General features: G+C 42.1%; 2 protein-coding genes and 1 non-coding gene across 4 annotated transcripts in view; 1 reads left to right on the top strand and 2 right to left on the bottom strand.

Moving 5' to 3' along the window:
- TRRAP (transformation/transcription domain associated protein) overlaps window positions 1-8,898 on the bottom strand; it is a 74,073-nt gene extending 65,175 nt beyond the window's left edge. For both annotated transcript variants that reach the window (XM_030285092.4, XM_041719238.2), the window contains exons 1-14: window positions 8,763-8,898; window positions 8,214-8,288; window positions 7,539-7,689; window positions 7,124-7,173; window positions 6,086-6,196; window positions 5,439-5,543; window positions 4,754-4,837; window positions 3,948-4,004; window positions 3,224-3,349; window positions 2,820-2,897; window positions 2,503-2,591; window positions 1,591-1,687; window positions 1,100-1,238; window positions 551-629 (exon numbers count right to left, since the gene is read on the bottom strand). In XM_030285092.4, the coding sequence (XP_030140952.1) occupies window positions 551-629; window positions 1,100-1,238; window positions 1,591-1,687; window positions 2,503-2,591; window positions 2,820-2,897; window positions 3,224-3,349; window positions 3,948-4,004; window positions 4,754-4,837; window positions 5,439-5,543; window positions 6,086-6,196; window positions 7,124-7,173; window positions 7,539-7,638 (1,115 nt within the window). In that variant the 5' untranslated portion in view covers window positions 7,639-7,689; window positions 8,214-8,288; window positions 8,763-8,898. The remainder of the gene's footprint in view (window positions 1-550; window positions 630-1,099; window positions 1,239-1,590; window positions 1,688-2,502; window positions 2,592-2,819; window positions 2,898-3,223; window positions 3,350-3,947; window positions 4,005-4,753; window positions 4,838-5,438; window positions 5,544-6,085; window positions 6,197-7,123; window positions 7,174-7,538; window positions 7,690-8,213; window positions 8,289-8,762) is intronic.
- LOC140685125 (small nucleolar RNA ZL1) lies at window positions 7,256-7,397 on the bottom strand. Its single transcript, XR_012058344.1, has one exon. It is a non-coding gene; the product is annotated as a small nucleolar RNA ZL1 (small nucleolar RNA).
- A 461-nt stretch (window positions 8,899-9,359) lies between the features above and the next one.
- On the top strand, window positions 9,360-19,501 carry TMEM130 (transmembrane protein 130). Its single transcript, XM_030285093.4, has 8 exons — window positions 9,360-9,555; window positions 12,034-12,324; window positions 13,732-13,900; window positions 14,298-14,467; window positions 15,113-15,197; window positions 16,852-17,054; window positions 18,046-18,158; window positions 18,925-19,501. Exons 1-8 carry the CDS (start codon window positions 9,495-9,497, stop codon window positions 19,099-19,101), a joined length of 1,269 nt encoding a protein of 422 aa, XP_030140953.4. The 5' UTR covers window positions 9,360-9,494; the 3' UTR covers window positions 19,102-19,501.
- Window positions 19,502-20,773: the final 1,272 nt, after the last annotated feature.

Below are 20,773 nucleotides of genomic sequence, written 5' to 3'. Positions count from 1 at the left end.
ATCATAAATTATTATAGCAGAAAAAATACTTCTAAATCTAATACATGTTGTCAATAAGGTACACTAGATACTTACACAAAAAGAAGTTCAGATTTAGACTATTGAAGATATAGAAAGTCAGGTATTCTCTCCACTTACTTTTTCAATAGCGAACAAGTAAGTTTTAAAGTATTCATTGACAAAACAATTTAAATCTCATTCAGATTTTACAGTGGACATAAGATTTAGGGTGTTCCATGAAATATTGGGCAGATACTGAGTTGGTTTCTCTGTTTTGGTTGTCCTCCACAATTCAAAAACCTGAAATCATCTTTATTCACCCATTTTTCTTATTTTGTCCTACACTCACATTACCATGCTGTGCCATCAAACTGTTAAACAAAAGCCACCATTACAGCAGCAGAAGCTCTGCCACTAAAACAATCTAGTAAAATTAGTTATTTGAAGGAAAGATTTAGGACTCTATACAGAAACTGCTGTAAATACTAATAATTTTCAAAGTAAGCAGCCCTGGCAGGCACTCAGATCATTACTCTGAACTTTCTCATACCTCAGCGTCTCCCGGGCAGTGTATCCAGAGCCAATCAGTATAGATTCATCAAACAGCTTGTCCATGCATGGAATAAATTCTAGGATTTAAAAAACAGAAAAATGAAAAAGCCATACACAACAATTGGCAAAGGAAATAATGACAATAAGATAGTTAAGTATTAGACCACTTAACTTTGGTATTTAAATCTGAAGTTAGGAAGTGATTTTATCCCTAAATTAATTCTTGAAGCTTCTAAAAGGCAGTGCCAGTTACAAGGAAACTTTCAAACAATCACTTGTTCCTTGAGTAACACTGCCATACTCAGTCAAAGCCAATTATATTTGCAAAGAGAAAAAAGTGCTCAGGTTATTTACAACTTTGAAAATTTTTTTGCCTTTAACTAATGAGTTACTGGAAATGACAAGTTGTGCAACCCTGCACACAACAATTCTATTTGGCCTGGCATCCTGTGATAGTCCAATATAAATAAGCAGTAAGCTTCTAAAATTGACAGAAATAGCAGAAATCTTTCCAGTTTAAGGTACACTTATAAAAAGTGCTACATACGGCTCCTCAGGTCTGTTGTCAGGATGTGCTTAGCAGCAATCAGGAGTTCCTTCCTGAGGTGTGCTGTTTCAGCTGGACAATTGGAGAGCAGCTGCAACATTCCTTTTACCATTTGCTGAGAATATTTAGCCACTAATTCCTGCAACAAAAAAAGAGTAACATGAGTACAACTACTACAACATTCTATTCATAAGGTTTGTGTTACATTTGCAAAATAGCATTCCATTAAAATTCACTAGTTTATTTTCCAAAACTAAAATACAGTAGTCATTCCATAAATGCTCAGGGAGGGGGAATGGCATATTTTTACTTTGTATTCACATGAGGATACTTTTGAAAGGATACCAAGTACAGCTCCACCTCCAGATATTCTACGCAAATGCTCCCATCTCCAACCCCTAATGCACTTCAGACACGCAGGTCACTTGCCTGCCAAAAAGCAACTAGAAACCTGATGCATTAAGTACCAAAGGAATAAAAATTCATCCTACCTGGTAAATTCTGATGATGTAAGCCAAGAAAGACAATGTTTTAATCTGAGCAGCAATAAAATCAGCATACAACTCCTTGTTGTAAAGTTTATGTTGTCTGAAATTAAAGAGAACAGTGGTTACGATTTTGTTCCTCCTCTTTAGTACCTCCACTTTGAAAATTCAGTGAAGTTTCAAATTACATCATCTTGTAGTGAAGTTCTTGCTTCTTAAAAGAATACAATCTCTCTGTAAGAGCCCATTTTCAACAAGCCTTCTGCCATTCAAATTCCCAGCAGCACCTTTCTACAGAAAGCCAAGCCAATACAAATCAGCACACATTTGGCTCAGCTCCCCTAACTGGGGCCAATTTTTCTCCAAGCAATATTCCCTCCTACAGACTTGTCTGTCTCTCTCAAGCTCCAACCACTTAACCAGGTCATCCAGGCAGACAGGGAAAGGCAGAGATCTTGTTCCCACTGCCCTGACCAGAACTAGTTGGTGCTCTTCAGAAACATCCCTCTCTGGGAAAAGCAGTGCCTATCCCTGCAACACCACAAGGCTTCCTGTAAGCTACACCTTGAAGAGCACATTGATGGTATGGCAAAGATTAAACAATGGCAAGTGTTCACACTCCCAGGGTCTTCATCATTGTCTGTGACAATGTGGAATTTTTGTTAGAAACTCTATTTTAAAAAGACTGATTATCAAATAAAAATGCACAACTATGGACCAATGACATATAATGCCAATAACTTCACCTACAGAACCTTGGTAATTTTTAGTCAAATAAGCATTGCTACTTTTGAGATTAAAAGCAGTGAGACTAGAATCAAAAATCACAAAATAAAAGACAAAAATATTTTGAGCAATATTGAATGACAGGCTTAAGTTTATCTCAAATATCATCAAAATACCATTAAATGCTCTTACCTTGCTTGAGCAGAAACTTGTATTATAATTGTGTTCATAATCAAGGGCACAAATTCAGCTACTACATTATGAATGTTCAGTTTGTAGAGCTTAAAAATAAAAACATATTATTAGAGAAATTCACGCATCACACTTGCAGTCAAATTACTGGAGAGCTAACCAGAAAAAAATTAAGATATTTCACCAGGTTATTTTTAGATGATACTTTAATTTCAAAGGTATATCACATTCATTTTTGCTAATATGATAGCCAACGGAAGTTACACAAGCCATTCAGTAATGAAGTATTTATATGCAAAATAGTGAAGTGTACTAACCTGATACATGAGAACAACAATAATAGGTAGCTCAGCCAAGACCTTTAGTGATAAAGATCCTCTGGGAATTATTGAATGCTGAAAGAAAGAATGCATGCTTTATAAACTGTCTAATTATTAATTCAAAAGAGCATGTAAAACACAGTTTTACAGAAACTGCTCATTTTAGTAGCACTATATTTAACAATAATAACATTCAAAAAACACAAAAGCATTAGGTATGACATTAAATAAAAATCCTGTAATGACAGCTGCATAGAAAATATCTGGAAAGTTTCAGCTGCTACTGAAAAGTTTTGGTAAGTAAAACAAGCAAAAAGAAAATCTGTTATTTTTGCCTGGCCTTATGATCTGTGGTCCTGTGCTACAGACAGTCCCTAGGTAAGGGCAGTCAGAATACTCACTGTCCTCGTTTCACTGTCCTCTCGCTCAGGGTTCACCTTCACCACAATGGTTGTAATCATGCCAACCATTTCAGGAGTGGGAACAGTGTTCTCTGGAATCACCTGAGGGTTCTCAAAGTACCGATTCTACAGGCAAAGAGCAGAAGAAATATATCACAATGCCAGTAAACAGCCGAAAGGCCATCCATCTCCCCAGAACTCCCCCATATAATTTTCCTCTGGAGCAGGTTTCTCCTCCCTGCAGTGATGTTTGCACTGCAGCATCTGCCTGGGCCAGGCACACACCCTGCAAGCTTTCCCCTGGACAGAGCAGCAGAAAAGCTCCCACAGACACGGTGGTTCTTCGGCTAAAGCAAAGCAACCCAAGAGTTATTCTGTATCAGGGAGGGAGGTTCAGACTGGAGCCTCCCTCCCCTCAAAAACAGACACATTTGGGCACATGGAGACAACCGCAGCCAACCTCACCCTGCTCCAGAACTCCAGCTCACCTCCATCTTCCCCTACCACTAACAGTGTGCCACAAACACAAGGTTTTCCAAATCAAAATCTAAATGTCTTCATTTTCAGACATAGTTTTGATACATAGATTCACTCACTAAAACTATATTTACTTAGTATCACTAGCTGCAAAATAATTATGTCAGTAACTTTTAGAGATAAAATTAAGAAATAAAAACTGGTTTTCTGACTATAGCAAGGACAATTTAAGAAATAAAAAGCTTACCACTACTTTTGGAAGTTCCTTGTAAATCTGTTTTACAAAGTCCAAAAAGTGATGAATCTAGGAAGGAAGAAGTCAGTTACCATAAATAAATTTTTGAAAAATAATTCTAAAACCACAATTTTAGAATCTCCAAATTAACAGTACAAATATATAAAATCTCTACTCACCAGTACAACATATTTTTCACGATAACTGCAAATAATCTGAAAGTGTTCTCCTACCTCTTTCTGCTTTGTTAGTATTAATTCAAATTTCCCTTGGAAACAATCTGATCTACCTATCATCTCTACATAGTTCCAATACAGTATTGTTAGGTATAATTACTATGAAACAACTAAGTCTTCCCGAGTGAAAATCAAAGCAAAAAGCAAGATAATAACAATGCAAACTTCCAAATTCCCCTTGATGAGTCACAGGAGAGAAAAGGGGAGGCAGGGGGAAGTCAGTCAGAGTAAATTCTTTTTCAGGATTTTCCTTTACACACTAAAAAGGCATCAATTCTTTTCTTTTGTGTGGCAATTTTATTCCTTAGACTGCTCATATTGTCCATAAACATTTAAACCAAGTACAACTAAGCTTAAATAGTTTGATTTTTTACCTAGGAGTGCTAGCATTATGCAATCCTCTTTTAAAAAACACTTTAATATTAAAAAAAAGGAAAAGAATTCAATATAAGGTTGCCACAACAGGTCAGGCAACATAAAAGAACAACAGCAAAGCAAACCAATCAACCCACAAGAACAAAATAGCAATTCTGAAGAGCATGGCAGCAGGTTTTATACCATGTAACAAGAGTTACGACTTACTTCTTGAGTGATTGCTGGTCGGAACTGTTTGTGCAATTCAATAATTATTCTCAAACAAATCAGTACATTTTCTTCATTCTCTGTCTGGAAAAAAGAAAATAAAAACTTTTTAGTGAGCCCACTGGTGAATTCTTCCACCACTCAGTGGGTACTTCAAACACTAAAATTATACTCTTCTCAACAATCTAAAGTGCCCCATTAATATGGGTTTGTGTGAGCAAAGCGCCTTTATTTGGATACCCTGCAGTCCTAGAGCATGGCTGAAATAAAATCCACCCCTGGGGGAATAAAAACCAGACATTTCAACCATCTCTACCGTCAGATCTGTTCCCATTGCCCCTCATACAGAGACCCCCATGTGAGCTTCAAATGACAGTGTTGTGAATTCCAAGACAGAAAACAAACAAACTCCCAAGAATAAGCTATCCACCAGAAAATCCTGCCCAGCATGAGAACAGCTCCCTGCATTTGTAAAATCCAGATTTCTAAAGGGCAGAAGAGAACATGCAGAAAACCCGTAGGTGGTAAGATAGGGCATGGGTGAAGCTTAAATAGAATGTCTTTCCATTCTTATTCCAGCAGCACAGCTATTGAAAAACCTATCACCAGCAAATTTTGGAGATTAAGAAGCAGAGGAAAATATTTCTGAAAATTTCAAACAGTTTTAAGATTAATTTAAAAATACCTCTAAAAATCTGAACATCACAGACAGGATATTTTTAGTATGAAGACGAAGATGTTCATTTGTTGGTATTCTGTGAATTATTTCAAGCACAAGCTTCCGGAGTTGCTGTAAAAAAATAAATGATATGACAGAACTTTTTGAAAATCCAACAAAACCCAACAATTAGTTGCAGCTTCTTTTTCAGCTTAATAGTTGTGCATGCAAAAACAGAAAAAAAAGCCAGTTTATTTCATGTAGACGTAGGCCTGTATACACAAAGGCATAACTCTTCCTACCATCCACCTAAGTGAATGAGGCAAATTTAACTAATTTACAGTTGTAAAATCAGACTTTTTTTAAGGAATGCAATTTTAAGTATTTAATGACAAAGATTCAACTTTTGCCTTTCATTCCTAACCTTCAGTAAAGTCAGTAATTTGCAACAATGTGTAGTATTTCAGTAAGAAAGCCAACTCTGTTGCATCTACTTTTCCTCCTATTTCACAGAAACCCAGATTAGCAAACTTTATAAGTAACTTATTTAGAAACAGGACTTTCTCAGTTCCACTCCAAAAGACAGATCTATTTTTAACAAGTCTTAAATCAGTTCATTAGGTTAATCAAGGACTTCCCAGCAAAAAGGCAGGAGATGGTCCCACACAGCTTACCTGTGCTGGCTTCTCCTGCAAAAACTGAACTTCCCCATCCTGTAGAAAGGTGAGAAACCGAGGGATGATGTGTTCCAGGAACGTCGAATATTGAGGGGATGATGTCACATTCTAATTAAGAACAAAAAACGGGGGTTATAAAATACACATCACAGAGATTACATTCAAAGCCACTATTAAACATTTTCAGTGAATTCTGAATAGATTCAGTGACTAAGTATCTGCTGACACTACAGAACCACGAGTTCCAAGAGAACATTAGTAAAACAAATACAAGTCCTTCCCTACTGAAGGAAAGGGCAGAGAGAATCAACTAAGTCTTCAGATTCTAACAGATCACCAGACTAAAACTATTATTTGCATCAGATAAATTGTTTCAGAAATAGCTTAAGCAGATAAACTCCACAAGTATGATTTAAGTTTTCTGTAATTTCAGAACAGGCACATAGCAACTAAGTATTCAACTAAAGTATAATTTCTGCTAACACAAGGCTGGGTTAACTTGTGTTTCACATTTTCTCTGCTGCTCATCTAAAAAGATGGTCCATCACCATGCAGATGTCACTGGAGACATCTCCACTCCTGATGTCAGATTCTGCATCTGACAGCTCCTCTCTCACTTCCACACCATGGAATACTCAGAGGAATCAGAAGGGCCTCTGTTTCACAAGAGCACAATACACATTTGAACTAAATAAAAGAAAGCTTTAAATACAGACATTTCATAGCATTCAAAAAATAGAAGAAAAATTTCTTACTTTACTTTTATTTAAATGCTTAATGAATAAATATTTGGCAATGAAAGCTCACTAAGCCCAAACGCAATTCTTCAACAGCCTGGTTAATTCCCAAATACAAACCTAGAATCAATGACTTGTAACCATATCATTAGTCACAAGATGCTACTATTAATATTTTAACTGCATAACATCAGAAATTCAATTAATGTGCATTAAGCAGAAGAAAGGCTGCCATTGCAGAAAGTTAGGGGGTTTTTGTAGGGGTTTTGTTGCTTGGGATTATTATCTTTTTATTTACCTCAAAATTCTCACTGACTTCTTGCATCATTTTCAATTTGGTTTCATCAGCTGAAAATGGAAATTCAAGCCGAAAAATGTGAGTCCAAAACCAGGTCATGAAGGAAAACAACAGACTCATCATTTCATCAAAGAAGCAATCAGATCTTATCAGTTTAGCTATCACTGCCCAATTATAAGACACACAGTTCTCTCAAACAACCACACACCACTGCACACACACACAACTCACTCACTTCGGCTCATGCAAGTGTTTCTCATCATTTTGCTTCTTCAAAAACCAAAACTCAAACAAATTTCAAAGTGAATTTGACAGATTTCACCGTCTCTTCATCAACTGTCCGAACAAGTTGGCAACACTTGTGAAACAAACTACTGAAGAGCTGCACTTTTCAAGAAGAAAAAAAGTCTCTTACGTGTATTGACATCTGTAAGAGCAGCCACAAACTGAAGGTATTTTTTCATCAAAGTGGTTTGGTCCACCACCGTAGGCCCTTGTGCTGAAACAAATGCCATCTTGGAGGAGGAAAGATCAGCTTTCAGTACATAAAATCAAGATCAAGACACCTGCAAAAGAATACAGAATTATTTGTCAGTTTATACGCCTTGTTAACAGCAGCTATCCCATCCCCTGCATCCATTCTTCTGACATATTGAAGAGGACCACCTTTTCCAAAAATCACAAATGTAACCTTTACTTAGGCTTTCAAATACAACACCAAGCATGTACGGCACTCATTGTGACAGGACTGCACTAACAGATAAAAGGGGTTATTGAGCTCTTCACAGCACGCACACTGACGTGTTCTGCTCGGTTTCCTCTCTGGCAGGAGCAGGCTGCAGGCTCAGGGATGCTCCCACCCCGCACCCCTGTCAGCATCCTGCCTTCCAGCTCCCCTGGGCACACCCTGCGGGACCCGCTCCCGGGGCCCCAGCAGCTCTCCTGCCCCACAAGCTGCCCGTCTCGCTCGTAAAGAAGCCGAAAATCACATCTAGCTTGAGAAACCGGCCATCTCCCTCCTCCCGTGGGTGTTCCCCATCAGTTTTGCTCCCGGCCAGGTCCGGCCGAGCCGGGACCCCGCTCCCCTCACCTTCCCCGCCGCAGCGCCGCTCGCCCGGGTCGCTCCCCGCTGCCAGGGCGCCGTCACGCCGAGCCCATCTCCGCCCTGCGAACATGGGCACCGTCAGCGGCCGCGGCGGAGCTTTCCGCCCCGTCCCTCAGCGCTCCCGGCGCCGCGCTCGGCCCCAGGCCTGCGGCGGGGCTCCGGCCGCCGCCCCCCGCCCGCAGCGCGCCGGTCCCGCCTCCCCCGGCCCATTCACCGCGCCCAGGCCCGGGCCCCACCGGGGCGCTCCTCACCCCGCGGCCCCCCGGCTCCCTCCTTTGTTGCTCCCGGAGGCCGCCGGCAGCGCATGGGCGCGACGGAAGCGCCCGAGCTCAGTTCCGGCCGCCTCCTCCCGGTGCCGCCTCTCCCCGGGCGGAGGCGGGCGCGCAGCTCCGCCGCACCGCCCGCGACCCTCGCCGGCCCCGCGGCCCCCGCCCCGCCCCGGCGAGCTTCTCCCGGCCGGGCGCTGCCTGAGGCGAGCCCCGCCCGTCCCCGCGCCCTCCGAGGCTCCGCCGGTAAGAGCGGGCGAGGACTTACCGGGGCAGAGGCGGCCGTGGCCGGTGCCTCCGGCCAGCGCAGGGCCCACCCCGCCCCGCCGCCGGTGCCCCGGGGGAGCGCGGCACCACCAGAAGCGAAGCGCGCAGAGACTGATCCGCGCAAGAAACAGAACGGCGGCCCGGAGCGAGAAAGGGCTTCGAATGTTGAGTTTAAGAAAATAAAAAAAATAAAAGTAAACGAATTAAAACCAAAATGTACAAAACAAAACAGGAAAAAACAAAATAGAACGACAAAAAAAGAACACTAGTAAACCACATTCCGGCGCTTTTGCTGTCGCTTCTCTCCAGCAGCGCACCCGTTACAGGCCGTTCGCAGCGCCGCGGGACCGGTAACCGCAGCCGAGCTGCCCCCGGCAGAGGCATCCCCGCGCTACCGCCCTGGAATACTTTATCTGTGCCTGCCGCAACCAAAGCGCAGCACAAGCGCCTTCCCAAACGCTGCGGGATGTCCTCACGGCCTGAGCAGATGCGAGGCATTTGTGGGTTTTCTTGACCATTTGCTCAAACCGGCGGCGGTTCCGCGCCCCGGTGGCGCTGGCAGCGCGATCCCGCAGGAACTGCCCCCGGCAGAGGCGGGCCGGGCTGGGCCGCGGGGGAGCGTCCCGGGGCGCGGACACGGGAGCCGCAGTGCCGCGGGGGCAGCGCGGCCCAGCGCGCCCAGACCGCTCCCGGTTCGAGAGCCGGCCCCGGTGCCGGCCCCGCGGCCCCCGGCATGCGGTGGCTGCTCTGCGCGCTGCTGCTGCAGCTCGGCCGCGGTCGCTCCCCGGCCGCAGGTAAGGAGCCGCCGGTCTGCGCTGGCATCGCCGCTGCGGAGCGGGCGTGGGGTGAGGGATGCTCGGGGAGAGGGCTCAGACCGCAGGAGTGAGCCGCATCACGGGTGCGGGTGGCTCCCTGCCCGAGCCTGATAGATGGGACACGGGATGGAAGCACCTCTGGGCACGCTCCCACCGCCCCAGACTTTATTCTCCGGCGCTGCGATCTTGGTGCCTGCAGTGAAGGGGGGGCATCCCGGGAAGCCGGGGTTCTGCTTTGCATTGCTAACCAAAAGCTGCACTTCTGCTTCCCCCGCTCACCCCCGCCGCGGGTCACAAGGCACCTGGGCAGCTGCTGTCCCTCGCTTGTGGGGCTCAGAGAGCTCCGTTCTGCAGAGAGGTCCGAAAGGCAGGAGAAATCCCTGAACTGGATAGAGTGTTTTGATGTGCCAGTCACTCCCTGGGTGACCTTGGGTTAGCCACTGAACCTCCAGCTGCTTCAGCTGTTGGGCCAGTGTGGCCCTGATTTGTAAAGCACCGTGATAACCTCCAAGGAGACGCGCTAGATAAGCATGAGGTAGTCGGCTATTTTTTTCCCAAATTCTGCTGAAACCAAGTGGAACATAGCCTGAATCTTCCAGAGACAAGAAACCTCCCTCTGCCAGGTTTCATCAAATCACAAGCATTTATCTTTTAACCGAGAAAACTGAACTCAGGGCCATTTCTTGTGCTATAAAATGGGAACAGTGGAGTTCTTTCTCAGGCAGTAGTGTTACAGTTCATTCCTCACAGTTCTTCTGCCTCCAGAATTGTTCAACACCTATGATCTGTAGAATAAAATGCAGGCACAAATGCCATCTCTTTCATCCCATCCCAAGCTGATGGGGGCAGAAAAGTCAGTGCAGGAGTTAGCTAGCCCCAGTTCCCCCTTCACATTAGAGGTCACGGATGAGTGAGAAATGCAGTCTCTAAAGTTCAGAGATTCGTGTCCCTGGTAGCAGTCTGGTGGCTGCTGAAAGAGAGGATAATGAAAGGCATTTGCCTTAGAACCCTCCAGCTCTGCTGCTCTGCCCAGCACTGCTGATGAGAGGAGAGCCAGGCAGAACTCTGATACAGGGAAGGGATATACTCCATGTTGGAGGCAAGCAACCAGATCTGCTCCCAACTCTGTCCCAATTCACAGCTATTTTCCCTTTCCTTTTGTTTCGGGGCTTGGGAGTTGATTTTGTTGTTTAACACATGCACATTCTTTAATGCTTCTGCACTGGTATTTAAAAAAAAAAAATAGTGTATTCTTTCCACAAAACTCAATACTGTCTCTTGCAGTAGTTGCAAGATCTGAAGTAAGTAATTTGCATGGCAGAGAAGATATTGGTGAGTCATTCAAAGCAGCAGAGCTGGTTCAGTATCACAGGTCCTGCACTTCTCATGACTTGATGTCTCATAGAATCATAGCATGGTTTGGGTTGGAAGAGACCTTTAAAGGTCATCAAGTTCAGCCCCATGCTACAAGCAGAGACATCTGCAACTAGACCAGGTAGCTCCGAGCCCAGTCCAATCTGACCTTGAATGTTTATACTGGGCAAACCATGCCAGATTTTCACCACCCTCATTGTGAATATCACCTCCCTCAACCTGCTGGCTGATTTTTATGCAGCCTCATATCTTTCTTGGGTGCACATTGTTGGCTGAAGTCCACATTTTCATCCATCAGTACTCCCAAGTCCTTCTCTATGCCTTCATCCCCCAGCCTGTACTGAATATCAAGTGTTACTCCAATCCAGATGCAGCACCTTGCACTCAGCCTTGTTCAAGCCCATGAGGTTCCCATGGGTCCACTTTTTCAGCTTGTCCAGGTCCCTCTGGACAGCAATTGATCTGCCACTACAGCATGGTACATCTTTTATTTACCTTGGGACTTTTGGTCCTTCCCTGGAAAAGGAAATTTAAGGTGGACCATAGCACAGAAAATGCTTTTACTGAGTTTTTTTATGCTTACTTATGAGGAAAGTTAGTAAACTTTTCAGCAGAGCTGGCAAAGGAATCTAGTCAATGAAATCTCACCTGGTTTGAAAGTTTACATTTTTAGGACAGAGATTAGGACACTGAGCCTCTTCCAGTAGCTGGAAATCTAGTGATCATGTTAGATCATTAGTGACAATGAACCTACAGCCAGCACCCAGCTCCGGGTGCAAAACCTCATCAACGCTTTTGTGATGTTCTAGACTGAAGCTGTCTTCTACTGTGAACATTTCTAGGACCCAGTCTGACATGTTGTTTACTGCTATTTATTTGAACTCATATACGCATGCAATGGTTTCTGTTCTGAATATTTAAACAGTAAAAAATTATGGTGGTAGAGTCTTTTCTGGGATGAGTGTCATTGTGAGTTATATAACTAGAGCTGACTAGCTAAAATGTATGATAACTCTAAATAAATGAAATTTAAAATGCCATGCAAGAAGGTTTGGTTTACTCATTTTCTTCTGCTTTCCACAGAGTTGTATAGTCTGGAAATAACCAACAATGGTCCCATCACAACGGGAGCTCAAGCTACTGTTCAGGCCAGGCTAAAAATGAAGAATGAAAATGTCACATCAAACTGGTATCACTTTAACTGGGTTTATGCTCCTCTGATTCTGATAGAGAAATCAGAGCAGCAGTTTAATTCCATAATTAATGTGACTGGTGAATTCCCTGGCACTTTCCCCGTGTCTGTCTGGGTGACTCACAAAAACTGTTGGTTGTGTCGACCGATTGCGAGAAACATCACGGTGCTTCAGATTACAGGTAAAATGGGTAAAATGGCTTCACAGCCTGTACCTCTCCAGGAACTCAGTATATATGCCCTTGCAGCATCAGGAAGAAAGCCAGTGTAAATACGGCTCCTGCCAACAGAGTTTGGTTCGTAGCCCTGTGGCTGAAGGTGGGTTTGGGTGGCATGGTGCACTTAGTACCATTACAGCCACGCTCCAGTCTCTCTATACCCAGGAAGAAAGTGTGATGCTGCCTGTGTTTTCCTGCCTCTGTCACTTAGAGAAACCAAACTAGAATCCAGATGCTTCAGCAGCTGCAGTTCACACATCAGCATGGGTCAGTGATGTCCAAACTCCTAAAACAATCCTTCTTCTGCTGCCTTCCAGCATTTCTAGACCTAAAGTTAGGATGACCATCAGCAATGCCAATTTACTGCTTTTCCCTGTTGCGTGACACAGCAAACCTTAGGCCATCAGCACAGCAGAGATTTACATTTTCTTTTAAAGCTCTGTCCAAGTGTACTGAAACTGTATGTGAAATCATGGCTGCATTTCTAAATGTTGTTAAGTGCAACTTCAGTTTTCTGGGAATATTCATAACCATGCATATGCTTTTTTATTTACAAATTAACCACTGGTGTGCTATGGTTAACTAAATCTCAGGGATTGACAGCCCCATTCCAACACTAATTGCAATCATTATTTGTGCATCACCAAAAAACCTGTTAACCAGATTTAATGAATTATTAACAGGATAAGAATCTGTTACTGGTAATCAATAGCCCATTAATTTTATAACAATCATAATACCTTTTTATTTGTGGGTTAGAGAAGATTTTTTTAGATCAGTCCTTTCCATTCATTGTCCAACAAAGAATCTCTCATATACAAAAACATTCCTCCCTTTCTGCATTCACAATATATAGCACTGTTATTCACAGAAGTCAAATCTTAATTTCTGTAGAAATACCTAAAACTAAGGGGGGAGAAAAAGCCACATTTAAAAAACCCATAAAACAAACAAAAACCACCATCCCACACATGATGAGTATGTGTACTGGCCTGACTCTGAATCTAGATGCTTGATATTAATACCAGTTATTGTTAAATAAATAGTAAAACTTTATATTGAGCTCAATCAGTCAAGGATTATTTCTCTTAGTTCTACTGGATGTTTTATCATGACCCATTGTATAACCCTCAATAAATATTTTCATTTCACTCCCTCATTCACATGCATGACAACACTGAGTAACAGATGTTAAATACACTTAAGCACTTGGACTGGGACACAGCAAGACTTACCCAGTACACCTGAAAGAATGTTTTGATACACACACAGAGCACGCTGTGGAAGCATGCTGTCACTCTTCTGTCATATAAGCTCTCATTCTTCCATCAAATATGTTGTCATTCTTCTTTCCCCTTTTTTATTCTGCAGAATTTATCACAGGGAACCTCACCATAGCCCAGATAGAAGACAGCAGAGCTACCACACATGGTTCTAGTGCCTCCATGGACACTGTGACCCGGATTTCTTTCTCTCTTCATGACCCAAGTCATTACTTCAAGTCTGCATCATTTGTCTACAGCTGGGATTTTGGAGATGGGTAGGTGTGGTTACTTTGTTTGCTTTAATGTGTATTCAAGATAGCTCTGATTCAGATGTTCATCTAGAGAAAAATCCTAATAAAATCAGTTAGCTAATAGTCTGCCTGCTATAAATGTTATTTTCATCAATTTTGTGAATTCTTTTAGCATTCTCTTTAGTCTCCTTAATTAAAAATACAGAGATTCACTCTGGATCTTGTACAAATTGTCATTCTGTAGGTAATACCATAGACATAAATCCTCATTTATATGGACATAAAGTAGATTTAGAATCACAGCCACTAGAATGTTGTCTGTAAAGAAAATATATTAGAGCTTGTCCCTTTTTAAACCAGAACTATGCAAGCGCTTGGTAAAAGGCAATTTTGATTCTAAATCTTTTGCTGTTGCACACAGAGTTTACCAGATTACCAAGGAGCCCTTTGTCTACTGCAACTGCTCCTCCATGGGGAACCGCACGGTGCATCTGAAGGTCGTAGCTGAATGGGAGCAGATTGGAAACATCATACATGAAAGAGAAATTCTGCAGAAAACTGGTGATTTTACCACAGCTCTGGAGCTCTTGGGTAATTATGAAACATTTTGCAGCTTCAATGCAGGACAAGCCGTATATGTACAGATACAATCTAGTATGCACAGATACAATCTACCTTTGACATGGTAACACAACTTCAACACTGTTTCACGTGCAACATCCTTCTGCGGAGTGTTTCCACTGCAGAATTGACTCCATGCTCTGCTAGGGCAGAAAAAATGGTGGAAACAGATAAAATCTTCAGTTTCTTTTTAATCTACAGATTATTTTACTGTCTTTTGTAAAAGTCTTACACACAATTCAAACAACAAAGTATTCGTAATTTATGCTGGATTTGTTTGTTCAATTTACACCAGCTATCCCTAAACAATAAACCAGTTAAATCAAGCATTAGGGAAGTCTCATTGATTTGATCAGATTTGGGAATAAATAAACACAGAATTTAAATATAAACAATTAATAAAGTTGATGATACATATGCAAAGGAATCAGACAAAAAGTCAGGAAACTTACAACATCTCTAGTGGTGGGTTTCCTTTTAGGGTGTGAGACAAATAGTTTTCTTTGTGTGGCTGATGAAGCTCCAAGTCTGTGGAAACAAAACTTCACTGGGAAACAAAACTTCACTCAAGTTTACATGTGGACTGTGACATGCTGGCTTTTCATTTCTTCTCAGATGCTGTTAAAAGTATTGACATAGTGGGCTCCAGAGAGACTCATGTAATGGAAAACTTGAATTTATCTCTTCATATCAATGGCACGTAAGTAGCAAACACAACTTCTTTCCCCCCAAAATTGTTTCTTTGAGTGTTTTCCCCCAGTGTTTCCTAAATACAGTCAGTTGAACTCCAGAGAACAATTATTAAAAAAAAAAAAAACAAACCACCTCCTTCTCCCCCAAAATATTGTTGAATATTGTATTTTCCTGACTTGAAATGCCATGAGCTATAAGAGCCTGAAAGACCCTGAATCTTTACAGAAAAGTAGGTTCCTCCTATGTAAAGCAATGCTATTTTTTTAAATCTTTATAAAGGGAATGTTAAAAGACAAGCAGCCAGAGAAATGGTGGGGGGAAAATACATCTGAAAAATTCTTTCTGAACCTTTCTCCTTCACCAATTTCCCTGTTATTAAATTGAAATATATTCCAAGTCCTGTTGCATAGCAGCAAAGCCTGACTGGTATAGGGGATTAATAGGTTTGGGGAGTGATTCTGGTAAAGTTCAGATTGCCACAAGATGAATAAGACATAGATGCCCCATGTAGCAAGGATCATAGAAAAATAGAAAGGTTGTGAGCACCTCAGTCCTAGCACAAACTCTCTCAAGTTGCAGCATTACAGCACATTGAAGTTTTGCAGTGAGCAGCACCCAGAGTCATTTACCAAAGGCATAAACAGTCCCAACAGACAAAGCAGCCCAGTCAGCATTCAGAAAGTGAAAAGCATATTGGCAGGAATGGGAACTGGAGATGGCATCCCAGTAAAGGTGAACAGCCAAAAACCATGACAGGCAAACCTGAGATCACTAAGAACAGGCTGGGTGACCTCCTAGTCACAGGACTGGGGCTGATGCAAGAGGAGTTTGAGATAGAGATGCAGTGACAAAGAGATGGGTTATCAAAAGCAAAGCCAGAAAATGAGTTAAACACATCAACATGATGCTTTCTTTAGCAAAGGATGTTGTAAGGAGATAAGAAACAAAATACTAATAAAATAGGGTAAAGAAAATCTCGGTCTGTTTTCAGAATCAAAGTCTAAAGTGCATAAGGTGAGTTCAAGAAGAATCAGTTGAAACAGGGAGCTGAACAGGTAAATAAAGTGCTTCAATTAGATGTGGTGACAAGCCACATGGCCATGAAGTACACTAAATTGCTTGATACCTAATAAAAACCGTTTTGTTAAAGTAAGGGAATGCTGTGATCCTTGAAATTTACTTACATTTTCCAGCTATTAGTCCTTTGTTCAGAGCTCATCTTATATTCTTTCCAGTTTCATGTGCAGGGTGTTTTAATTAAAGCAGTCTTGGGTGTGCTTCAGTGGTACAGACAGTGATCTCTGTGTGAGAAGGACAAAGTAAAAACTACCTTCCCTTGGAAGTGCAGGGAAAAAGATTCCTTTTATCTTTATTGAAGAAGGACTATGGAGTTTTCTACAAACAGTGGCCCACTCATGACCCTTGCAGGTATTCATCTCTCAGCTGAAAGACCTGCCTTTATAGAAGCATCACAAAGAACTTTTTCATTTGGCATATGCTATAAACCAAACAACAGTGCAGTTGATTATTTCTTTATTTGTATTTAAATTAACTTAACTAGTTTCAAAATTATTCTGCTATTTTAACTAAGCTCTTTGCTGAATTTTTTTGCAGAGCTTTCACCTTTTTCTTTTTATTTTGCCTTTTTGCTCTTGTTTCAGCCCACCACTGGCATTATGCTGGCTTATAAAATCCGAGTGCATTCCTCTTGAAGGTGACAAATGCCATCTGGTGGAGGTCAGTGGCTCCTGCTACAACCTCAGCCACACCTTCAGGGACGCGGGACAGTATTGCCTCAGTGTCAGGGTGGAGAACGGCGTGACAATGCTGCAGACGTACCACGGGATCAAAGTGCGGCCAGCAGGTGAGGGGCAGGGAGTCTGAGCAGCACGGATTGTCCCAAACAGGTTAGGGACAAGCGTGGATTAACCAGCCTGCAGATGAGGCTTCAGGAATGTGGTGTAGATCCCTAAAACGAGAGGAATAAAAAAGGAAATGAGAATGTATAATGTGACTGCTGTAATTGCTCTGAGCTTCTTGTGTTCTGCTGAGCCCTCAGTCCCAAGAGTGCCTTGAAGCTACTAAGTACACTGGGAAGGCTGTATTACTTAAATTAAATATTTTCCCATTTAAATAGTCCAGTTTTTGTAGTTAGAGAAGATAACTAGGAAAATGTATGTGTCTGTAATACTACCTTAATTAAACAGCCTCAATTCTTTGTGCTTAGTTTAGTTATGGAATTCTGAGGGTAGATTTTCTAGGCTTCCATTTCATTACAAGTCGATCCCTCCTGCCAGTGACCTCAGCTGGCTCCCCCATGAGTGGTCACACGTGCTCGTCCTGGATCCCTAAAACACCTGGGAGAGTGGTTAGGTGCCAAGTGAAGAGGACAGGGCACAGCCAGGCTGTGACACAGAGTGGTCACACCATGTCACTGTGAGCCACCTGTGTACAGACAGGGGAGCTCACTCCAGAAGGCACTGGAGTGCATCCAGGGCTGAATCCTCTGTGCTGGAGGCTCTTGGCTGCTGTGGAGGTGAGAGTCCTTCCCATTCTCTTGGGGTGCCACAAACACCCTGGGGAGTCAGGGGCTAACATATGTAACTGGGTGGAAGTTTTTAGGTTCTTCAATGCAAAACAGGGCATAAAGGGAAAGACCCTTACAAACCCCTCTCCCACTCTTGAGATTTCAGAAAAACCTGGAGTGATCAGGGCTGAAAAGTTTATTCCTTCTTACACACGTCCCTTCTTTTTTCTAAAAATGCTCCTAAAATTTCTTTATTATTTCCTTCTTGCTGTTGCTTTTTCTGGGGTATTGTATCACTCCAGAAATGTGCCCTTGTGCTTTTTCCTAGGAATTCACCCAGCTTTCTTTGTCCTGCTCTGCACTGCTCTGGTTTCAGTGATGCTGGTACTGGTGCTGTACACAACTTTTCGAAGTCACACACAACAAAAAGACCTCGTGGAGGTATTCAGTTACTCTTACTTTGAGCTGATGTAGTAATTAGGTAACTTTCAGCCATGAGAAGTATCTGATATGAAAGGCTCTTCAATCCCCACACAAACAGAGCTGGGGGGAGAATTTCCCTGGTGATTGTGATCTGTTCCACAAAAAAAAAAAAAAAAAAAAAAAAAAAAAAAAATCCAAGCAGTGCAGGCAAATTAAGAAACAGCCATGCTTCTTGCTTGGTGCAGAGAACTCTAAATTGCCAGAATAATAATGGACAGTGTTTAAATATTCCCAAGGAGATGCTTGCATTGAAGTATGCATTCCAGAGGATCTGCCTCAGAGTAATTACATGAAAGAAAGCAAAGAGACAGTCAAGAGGATACAGGATAATAAAAAATGAGGAGTATGTTACCTAAAGCAGCCCTAAATTGTTACCTACCCCTTGTATGTGGCCTTCATCTCCCCAGCTCCCTGTCATTTCTAATATACTTTCACTTGCTACAAAAGGTGTTTGCCGTAAGTTCTTAAATCAAAAGTAGCTTTCATGGTGCTCTGGAAAGTAACTAATGCCCTTTACACTGTGCCACAATATAAATTATATACCTCTAGAGACACTGTCTATAAGCCATGTGCACAGCAGGTATAAATCTGAAGTCTATTTGAAGTTAGTGACTGAGTGAAAATTGTTGAGGACCAAGTGCCATTTGTAGCCCAATGTGTTCTTGCTGGACTTGAGCCAGTGGGAACTGAACTAAGAATTATTTTTTTGATGTTCCCTTCCCAGGTAGCTGACTTTGACTTTTCTCCACTGTCTGATGAACGCCGGTTTAATCATTCCAAGTCAGGCTGTGGCCCAGTATGTTGCAGATCATGTTTTCTTCAGTCATCAAAAGAAGCTGCCTGGGAGAGTCATGAGCTTCTACATTCACTTTACAAGCCAGTCAAAATGTACACACTGTGAAGAACACAATTGCACTTTGGTTGCACTAACTGTCTAACTTTCTCACTTAGGCTAAGTCAAAATCCTGGTGCTGCATGAATGGTTTGGTTTTGCCAATGCAATGAGGTTCACCACTTTAAGTCCAGCACTTGAGTACTTCATTTTCGGAACCTAAAAACAACAAGAAACACTGTAAAAGTAGCTTTGTATTTTTAACTTATACGGGTGTGTACATTTACAGCTGTAAATGCAACATTTTATTCTTATGAAAGATTGTTTTATGTGCAGGTTTGCTAAATTCACTACCTCCTGTAATTTCTCTGTTCCTTCTGTTCTCTGTTTCAAAGAAGAAAATGCTTAAGACAAACATACCTCCTTTCCTATGTACAACAACATTACTGGAAATGGAAGTCTCCCAAAATACTGTTGAATGTGTATTTCTTCTGTCAAGGAACTGATGTGTCTGGGTTGAAAACAGAGGAGGGGTTTCCAATGAAGGAGACAACCTAATTATGTTGTTCTTTTTCCTGTCTTAAAAGGTCTTTTTAAGCTAATAGAGTTCTGTCAGACTGCAGTGGTAGTGACATACTCACCTGTTAGGCAGTATTTTGGTCCTGCAGAAACCTCCACATGTCAACCACTTTCTAAAATAGAATACCACTCTAATCTGTAAATAAGCTCTTTTTTTTAGTCTATTTGTGCTTCTTTTAGACCTCATATTGCTCCCCATTTAGCCATCAAAGGTCCTCTTCCAAAAAAATGCAGCAACCAGTACCTCAAAGCTGTTCAACAAAACATATTTAATTGAAATTCCTAATCAATGTTCAAGGTTGTATAAACTCCATATCTCTTGCAGACCATCATCTAGTACCAGCTTCCTGCTCAGCCTGGCTTTGCCCACTGGCATTTCAGAGTACCCTGGAGGCTTTTAAACAGAAGTGCCTTTGTGTCCACTTATTTTTTTAAATGTGACACACCCTCCCCACCTCTGTTTAAAGCATATGGCTATTGTGGGCTTAAGGTTTTTCATAGTATCTCAAATGATTGGAAGATAATAGTCTGAATGTGAGAGGATTTACCATGAGGTTTTTGAGGTACTCTTCTCACATGTTCGACTTCCATGCTCCCTCAGAGGAGCCCAGAGCTTCAGTTCTTCTGTGAAAGAAATTACATGACCCTGAATTAACTTGATACATTTAAAATAGAATAGGATCATGTAAGATAACAAATCCTATAAACCCAAGTTTTTGTCAAAAGGTCCCTTCCAAAGCAGACCTTCTTTCAGCTTTTCTTCCTGAGAAATGGTATTTCTAAGCAAGCTTGTTGATTGAGAGTGGTGTTCTTTGTATTCTTTCTCAGTGCTCTGGTATCAAACTCTTATCTTCAGCCATATTCAGTTACTGCTAAGAATGTGTCTCTCTTTAGCAAAGAAGCTACTGTGCCTGTGAGCTTCAGGTTAATTGTTTATTCCTGAGATCCCAGCCCTCTGAGCCACTGCCAAAGGCAGTGACTTGTTCTGGGATGTCAGTGTAGTTTGTAAATGGCTACATAGTCCTTGGGCAGTGGAAAGAAGAGATTTCTGATACTCAGAATGCAGCTCAGTGACAGAGTCCCGAGACAGACTGCACAGGGGTTTCTGCAGCCAGAATTTAGTTTGGGCTTCTTTTATTACATTTGTGAAAGACATGTGGCC

This window comes from Taeniopygia guttata, chromosome 14 (genome assembly GCF_048771995.1).
Source record: "Taeniopygia guttata chromosome 14, bTaeGut7.mat, whole genome shotgun sequence".
NCBI lineage: Eukaryota > Metazoa > Chordata > Aves > Passeriformes > Estrildidae > Taeniopygia > Taeniopygia guttata.
The sequence above is the reverse complement of the archived record's forward strand: the minus strand, read 5'-3'. Positions and strand labels throughout refer to the sequence as shown.

Bases quoted from the DNA above. Each gene is read 5' to 3' on its own strand.
- TMEM130 (XM_030285093.4), top strand. From the start codon at position 9,495: ATGCGGTGGCTGCTCTGCGCGCTGCTGCTGCAGCTCGGCCGCGGTCGC. The intron at 12,325-13,731 runs GTAAAATGGGTA...TTTATTCTGCAG, and splicing joins CACGGTGCTTCAGATTACAG to AATTTATCACAGGGAACCTC. The intron at 13,901-14,297 runs GTAGGTGTGGTT...TGTTGCACACAG, and splicing joins AGCTGGGATTTTGGAGATGG to AGTTTACCAGATTACCAAGG.